General features: G+C 55.9%; 1 protein-coding gene across 1 annotated transcript; it reads right to left on the minus strand.

Annotated features, from left to right (window-relative positions):
* Positions 1–265: 265 nt before the first annotated feature.
* On the minus strand, positions 266–7,219 carry XKR8 (XK related 8). Its single transcript, XM_046661874.1, has 3 exons — positions 6,911–7,219; positions 4,560–4,756; positions 266–1,846 (listed from the first exon to the last, which is right to left on the minus strand). The coding sequence occupies exons 1-3, from the start codon at positions 7,201–7,203 to the stop codon at positions 1,149–1,151; spliced, it is 1,188 nt and encodes a 395-aa protein (XP_046517830.1). The 5' UTR covers positions 7,204–7,219; the 3' UTR covers positions 266–1,148.
* Between the last annotated feature and the right edge of the window lie 297 nt (positions 7,220–7,516).

Genomic DNA, 7,516 nt, shown 5'->3' on the forward strand with positions numbered 1-7,516 from the left:
CAGGCCCAGCAGAGCTGGTTAGGAGCAGGCACCAGTCCGTCCAGATCTAGGTTCTGCCGACCACCTGAACCATCAACCCCACACTGGCTCACGGGCTCCGAAACTTGGGAACAAGGTGGAGAAGTCCTGCCTAAGCCAGCCCACTTCTTCTCTGGTCCCAGGACCTTTACCACTTTGAGGGGCGGACTTCGTGTCCCTGACCCCCTCTTTCCAGGCAGCTTTGAACTCTGCAGTAGATTTAGTTTAATGACACAACCAGGTTGGAGGATTTCATGAGGGTTTAATAACTTAATAATACTGTTCAACAAAACACAAACGTGTCTCTCACTTGCAGAGACACATGTGCACATGCCTTCTCTTCCTCTCACGTAGACTCTGAGGTAGAAAGTACGCTGCCTAAAGTATAAAAAATACTCCGCAGGCTGAGCCATGGCCCAGACCATAGGTTCACAAGGCACTTGGTCAAAAGGTGGCCCCTTGAGAGCAGGGGCAGAGGCTGGACCAGCTGCACTCAGGCCTTGGAGGGGCTGACAGGGGTCAGCCAGTTGGGCATCCCTGGCTTCCAGCATGAGCCTGCTCAGGAGCTGCTGGAGAGGGTAAGGGATGAAGCTGGGGTGGCTGCTGATCTTGTTCCAAGTTCCAAGGACAGAATGATGTTCCTGGCACCTAAAATGCTCTCAGTAAACATTTGCTGAATGAACTGAATGACTGGGGTGGGGCAGAGGAGGAAGTATTCTAGGGAACACATCCTGGAGGTCCTGGGGCCTTCTAGCCCAGGATAGAGGGACCAAGGGGTGGGACAGGACCTCCACCAATTATTTTAGAGGTGGCCAGGGAGGTGAAAATACCAACCCTGGGATGCTTTGGCACACCAGCTGTACTGGTTGGGAGGGAAGAGAAAAGGGGGTCTCTTCTTTCCTCCCAAAGTGTCTACATAATTGGGGCCCTTGACGCTCCAGGGCCCAGCCCTTCTCATCCTTGAAGAGAGGCCTCTGTCTTACTCAACGCAGGTCTCCTGTGCTTCCAGATCAGGCACCAAGTGCTTGTTGAGAGAATCAAGGCCCATAGCAGCATAATTAGCTTATCTTCTGCATTCTACCAAGTGATTCCATATGTCCTTCTGTCCCCTGGCTGGGTCTGACCATGCCTCAAAGGACTCCATTCACCTCTCCCTTCCATGGCTCATCCCTAGTCTTAGGAAAAAAGTTCTGAGCCAACCGGGCCATGCGCCTGTTCTGAGGCCGCTGATGCCCCTCACTGCGGAGGCCCTGGGTCCCGTCCACTCCATCAGGTTCCCAGCGGCAGCTAGGGTGCAGCCAGTGGTAGTAGACAAGCCGCAGAACCAGACCCAAAAGGAAGCAGGTGCCACCCACAGGCAGCAGCATCTGCAGTGGGACCCCACTGGGCAGCCAGGTGCTATGAGTCACCCAGGTGACCACCATGAGGATGCTGTCACTCAGGAGGAACATCAGGTGGATGGTGGCGCGGCCTCGGGTGTGGCCCTCAGCTACATTGAACCAAGAGAAATAAAGGATGGTGGCTACTGTCCCCCGGTACAGCCACTCGGAGCAAGGATCTGGCATAAAGTCCGTGCCCTGAAGCCAGACCCAGAACAGCAGCACCAGCCACAGGCCCAAGAAGTGCAGGGCCACATAGCGGGGGAAGAGGGCCGAGAACAGGGCCACAACTAGGACTCGGGGCCACAGCAGCAGCAGGTTCCACAGGAAGCAGATCACCGAGGAGCCCAGCCGCAGGAGGGCCTTGGAGGGGAGGCAGGTGCGCAGGGCCCGGTGGTAGTCAAGCAATGCCCACGAGATACCCAGGAAGGACGTGCAGATGCTGACCCCTGTGAAGAGCAAGAGGAAACAGGTGAGCCCCGCGGGCAGCCTGCCTGGCGCTCCCCAGGAATCACAGGCCTCATGGGGTCCCTCGTCACCACCCTGAGGTGGGTATTAGAAGCCCCAATTTGTTGAAGGAAAAACTACACCTGGAGAATGTTAAGTAAGTTCATACAACCAAAAACAGAGCCGGGATTCAAATACGAAGTCTGCTCTAAGTACACCACTAAGCTGTACTTTTCAGGTGCGACCACGGTGATATTTTTCAAGGATGAGAGGGTGTGTGACTTTTATACCCTCATCTGCACGCCTCACCAGCATCCAGCACCCCTGGGCCTTGGCAACACCCTGAGCATCTTCTAGTGCCCTGTAATCCTTCCTCTCCTAGAAGAGCCCATGCCTTTCTTAGGTCTGAAAATGGCAGTCCCAGTTCCTCTTTCTTAGTCTCAGAAAAGGAAGCAGGAAATCCCAGGGGGTGGCAACAGGCCACCGGCTGAAGCTGCCCTTAGGGCCAGGAGGGATGTCCCTGCTGTACAAATGGAACGTCCCCCACTGCCCTCCCCTCCACACTCAGACTGGACCCTGGTCTTGATTTTCCAAGGCTTGAAGTTAACGGTGGGGATCCTGTCCCACCTTCTGGTTGCCCGCCCTGGACCAGGCACCAGGGCCTCCAGGGAAGGATGGAAGCAGGACTGAAATGTCTCTAGAACGCTTCCTCCCTGCCCACTTCCCACCGCATCCACTCAACAGATGTTTACTAGGAACCTGTTACAGGCCAAGAACCCACTCCCAGCCTGGAATCGGATCTGTGGCCATCGTCCTTTCTGACCACCCCACACTCTAGGTCTCGGCAGGGCTGATGTTCTCCCAGTTTGCCCAGCATGCTGCATTCTCTGACCTGGACAAGTTTGCCCATGACATGTAGGCCAAGAGCACATGCCCCACTTCCCCTGTCCTCCTCCTCCTTACCCTGCAAGTTCCAGCTTGAATGGCCCCTAGAGTCACCCATCCTGACCCCACTGCACCCACTCCACTATCAGGTGTCCTGTAACACCCCATCCACTTCTGTCTGGAGTCTTACCACACAGTAAATTATCTATTTACTTCCTCATCTCTGAGCTCTTTCAGGGTAGGAAACAGATTCTGTTCCCCTGGGATCCCCGGGCAGCCCAGGACCTGGCACATAATAGCAGCTGGATAAATGTTTGCTAAATAAAAAGTTGAGAAAATTTGTCTCTTCCCTCCCCGCTGCCACAGTGTAGACTCTCCATGTGGCCTTGGTCCTGGACAGCCACTGCCTTCAAACAGACAAAAATATGTGCCCACTGAGTGCTGTGCATCCCAGGGCAAATCACTTCACCTTTCTGTATCTCGTTCCTCTTGTGTAAAATGGAGATAAACATAGCACCAACCTATAGGGCTGCTGTGGATGTGAGCAATGATGACAACAAAGCACTGTGCACAGTGCCCAGCTAACAGCAGGCACTCAATCATGACAGCTGCTACTACCACTGGGTTTTTTTTTTTTTCAATTAATATTACAGATTTGATTTTGGGCTGGCCTGGTGGTTGCAGCGGTTAAGTGCACATATTCTGCTTTTTGGTGGTCTGGGGTTCGCCAGTTCGGATCCTGGGTGCGGACACGGCACCACTTGGCAAAAGCCATGCTGTGGTAGGCATCCCATGTATAAAGTAGAGGAAGACGGGCATGGATGTTGGCTCAGGGCCAGTCTTCCTCAGCAAAAAGAAGAGGATTGGCAGTAGTTAGCTCAGGGCTAATCTTCCTCAAAAAACATATATATATATTACAGATTTGGATTAGCAAGCTGAAAGGAAGATCGAGTCCAACCTGCATCTCATACAGGCAAGGAAACTGAGGCCAGGGAGGGGAAGACTCTCTGGGTCGCACAGTGAGTGACGGCAGAGTGGGGATTGGTTCCTTGAGAGGCTGTGCCGTTTACAGCAGGGGGGCCTCAAGGCGTGCAGAGGTGTGAAGGAGAAGGGGAAGCCCTGGCCCCTGGATCAGACGTGAGTTGGAGTCCTAGCTTGGCGGCCACCTGGGTCTGTGACCTTGGGTGTGTCTTCCCATTTACAAGAGAAAACCCTCCCCACGCTCCTCACTGTACAAACTCCCCATGGTTCATGAGGCCACCTGCCCCTCCCTTTTCAGATCACTCAACACACTTTACTTAACTACCTGCTCTACCGTCGATCATCCCAGCAGGGCAGGGCTGTGTCCCCATTCACGGCAGTGTCCCTGGCACAGGGACAGGCACAAAGGTGCTCAATAAAACTTGAGTGTATGAAGGTGCTCAATAAATCGTTTAGTGACTAACAAACTGCCTATTTTGTGTCAGGCCCCCTTCATACTTTATCTCTATTATCCTCAAAATACTAAAAATTACAATTAAGATGCGTTATGCGCCAGGCACTAGGCTTCATATGTGTCACCACACTTAGCTCTGTCATCAGCCCTAGGAGGTAGGATCATTCATTATGTCCATTTTACAGATGAGAACAAACTGATACTCAGAGACGTCGAGTCATTTGTCCAAACTCATATGGCTAGAGAGTGACTTTGGATTTGAACCCAGACCTGCCTGACTAAAGGATGGTCTCCTTTTTGCTAAACAGCCCTTATAAGAGTAAAGACACTTCTGACATTTGTGGGAAAACTTCCCAAGCCATAAAAGGGGGGCCGGCCACTGGCCCGTCACTCACATTGGTAGTACTCAGCCTGGCCGCTCTGCAGCATGATGGCCAGCACCAGCACGAGCTGCGGCGTCGTCTCCAAGAAGGTCTCAAAGAGTCGCAGCATGCTGATGTCCAGGGAGAGGAAGTCGGCGTAGGCCAAGTCAAACTCGGAGGGCACCTCCTGCCGCCACACAAACAGCCCCTGCCGCAGCCCCTGCGCGCACCTAGGCACATACGGATGCCCCAAGGGGCCAGGTTAGTGTCCTGTGGCGTTCCTCTCTCCCCTAACCTATCAGGTGGATGCAGACAGGCTCCAATCCTAGCTCCGTCACCAACATGCTGTGGGGCCTTGGGCAAGCTACTTAACCTCACTGAACTTGTTTCTTCATCCGTAAAATGGGGAAAAATACAACCACTGCTGCTCCTCGTGGCCAGGCAATGTCCCAAGCTCATCACAAACCTTGTCCCATGTACTCCCTACAACATCCTGATTTTACAGATGGGGAAACAGGACCAAAGAGCTACCAAGCAGTGGAATCAGGATTTGCATCCAAAGCTGTTTGAATTTGAAAAGCATACTGTGAAATTGCCTAAGGTGATAATTCTCAAATTTTAGCATGCATCAGAATTTCTTGGGATCCCCTGGGGAAGGGGAGCCACTGAGAGCTTCTGAGCACAGGCGAGATGGATCAGACTGTGCTGTAGAAAGAGCACCCCAGCCGTGGGAAGGAGAACGGGTGGGAGGGGCTGGAGTGGAAGCAGCTATCCAGTTAAGAGGGGGCTGTAACAGTCCAGGGAGAAAGGACGAGAGCCCAGCCAGAGTAGTGGAGACAGAGAGCAGGGCGGAGTTAAGAGAGTCCAGAGGTTGGATAGACAGGCCTGGGCGACCCACTGGCATGAGGGAGGAGTGGAGGATGTTCCAAAGTCTCCAGGGCCCAGAACCATCTCAGTTGGCCATTGGAAGGGGAGCCATTCCCTCACTGCAAACTCATTCATCAGATGTTTACTGACACCTCCCCTGAATAGACTTGAAAACGCACTAAGGGAGCAGGCGGGCAGGCCTGGGTCAGGGCTCTCTCAGCAGAAGCCGCTGCCTCTGGTCCCCCAGTACCTGGCAGGGGCCCCTGCCTCATAGTCACAGGCAGGAACAGAGACTCCGTTTTCTAAACCAAAGCTCAGTACAGTCTGTCTGCCTCATGCTCAGCAGAAACAGGGAAGGGAGGATGCGCGGTGTAGTTAAAGGCCTCTCCTGCCAGGACTGTAATAACTGTGCCACTTCCTGCCCCACCGGGGTTTTATTGATGCCCGTATGGTCCCTCAGGCAAAACTGCCACATTCAAAGCTCCTCTGGCCCATTCCTGGAAACTCGATGCAGCTTTGTGAAGGCAAGATCTGGAAAGAATCTGTAAAAATGGAGCCAAGAGTGGATCCTGGCTCCAGCCACCCCATCCCAACCCAGACCACATGATGTCCTGACTCCAAGGCATGACTCTAACCCCTTGCTTTCAGTTTCCCCAACTCTACAGGGCCTGCCAGCTCTGAAAAGGCTGGCTCCAGGGACAAGGATGAGTCAGACCCCATCTCTGCCCTCCTACTCAGCCTGGGGGTGAGGAGGTGGGAGTGGGGAGCAGATGTTCAAGGAGAAGACAGCTGGGGAAGAAAGGGTGAGGGGCGCCCAGGGTGAGGGAACAGGGGCCGCTCTGGGGGTCAGGGCTGCTGAAGTTCCCAGGGTGACCCAGGGAATCACGAAGCTGGCTGACATTTGTTGAGTGCTCTTCCGGGCGTCTCAGTTCTCATTTCATTCAGTCCTCACCAGAGGAGGGTACTACAACCATCTCCACTGGAACGAGCAAATTGAGACGAGGAGGGGTCAAGTGACTTGCCCAAGGCATTGCCCACAGCTAAAAGGATCAGCCTCGGCCATTACAACAGAGTCCACCCTGTGCCAAGCGCTGGCGGAGGCGCTTTCCCACGTTTTCCCTCACTCTCACAACAGGCCTGGCGGCCAGACCTGATATAGATTACCACCTCTTCTTAACATAGGAGGAAACCGAGGGTCAGAGAAAGGCAGGAATGAAGAAACTGGTGGGAAAGCCAGAACTGGATCCTGAGGTCGGACTCCAAACCATGCGCCTCCCTTTTTTCTCTGGGCCTCAGTTTCTTCCCCTGTGCCAGGAAGGGTAGGGCTAGATGAGCACCGAAGGCTGTCAGCCGCGGCTCTCTTTCTTTAAGAGGCGGGGAGCTCACCTGTAGGCAGAGGCGCCCGAGGGGCTTAGTTTCGCCTGTTGGGTCCTGGTCCTCCCCTCCCCACCCACTTCCCCGCAGCAGGAAGTGCCGCTGGGCTCCGTGCCCCCTCCTCCCGAGGGCGGGGCGCTCACCGGTACAGGTAGCCGAGCTGCAGGAGATGCAGCAGCGCCAGGCAGCGGCCCGGGGGCTGCGGCGCGTGCAGGCCGTCGGGGTCGGCGCGCAGCCAGACCCAGCTGAAGAGCTGCAGCGCGACCGAGGCGAGGCCCAGCAGCGCCAGCACCAGCGCGGCCCACAGGTAGCGGCCGCTGAGCACATACTGGCCCGCGGCCCAGAGGTCGGCGCCCAGGTCGATCAGGAAGGCCGCGGTGCCCAACACGCCCAGGACCAGGTCCCAAAGGAGCGCGGTGCGGGGCGACCAGGGCATGACCCGCCAGCCTCGCCCCCTGCTTCTCTTCTTCTGCTTGGACCCGCCCTCCGGGCCCGGGGTCGCAGCTGCAGGCAGGAGGCGGGCACAGCCCTCGGGGCCACCTCGGGCCCGGGCCTGCTGGGCGGGACTTCCCCGCCCCGCCCTGTCCGGGGAGGAGCGAGGCCCTGGGACCCCGCCGCGGGGCCGCCCGCTGTCCCCTACCCCGCCCTCCGCGCTGCCTAGGACCGACCCGGGCCCTGGCTATGCAGCCTGCCCTGGGATGCCCCCACGCGGCACCCCTGAACACCGAGGACCGCTGGGCCCCAAGACG

This window comes from Equus quagga, chromosome 5 (assembly GCF_021613505.1).
Source record: "Equus quagga isolate Etosha38 chromosome 5, UCLA_HA_Equagga_1.0, whole genome shotgun sequence".
Lineage (NCBI taxonomy): Eukaryota > Metazoa > Chordata > Mammalia > Perissodactyla > Equidae > Equus > Equus quagga.

Coding starts and splice junctions, on each gene's coding strand:
- XKR8 (XM_046661874.1), bottom strand. CDS start 7,203: ATGCCCTGGTCGCCCCGCACCGCGCTCCTTTGGGACCTGGTCCTGGGC. Junction 4,757..6,910: donor CAGCTCGGCTACCTGTACCG/GTGAGCGCCCCG, acceptor GTATGTGCCTAG/GTGCGCGCAGGGGCTGCGGC. Junction 1,847..4,559: donor CCAGGCTGAGTACTACCAAT/GTGAGTGACGGG, acceptor TGCTCTTCACAG/GGGTCAGCATCTGCACGTCC.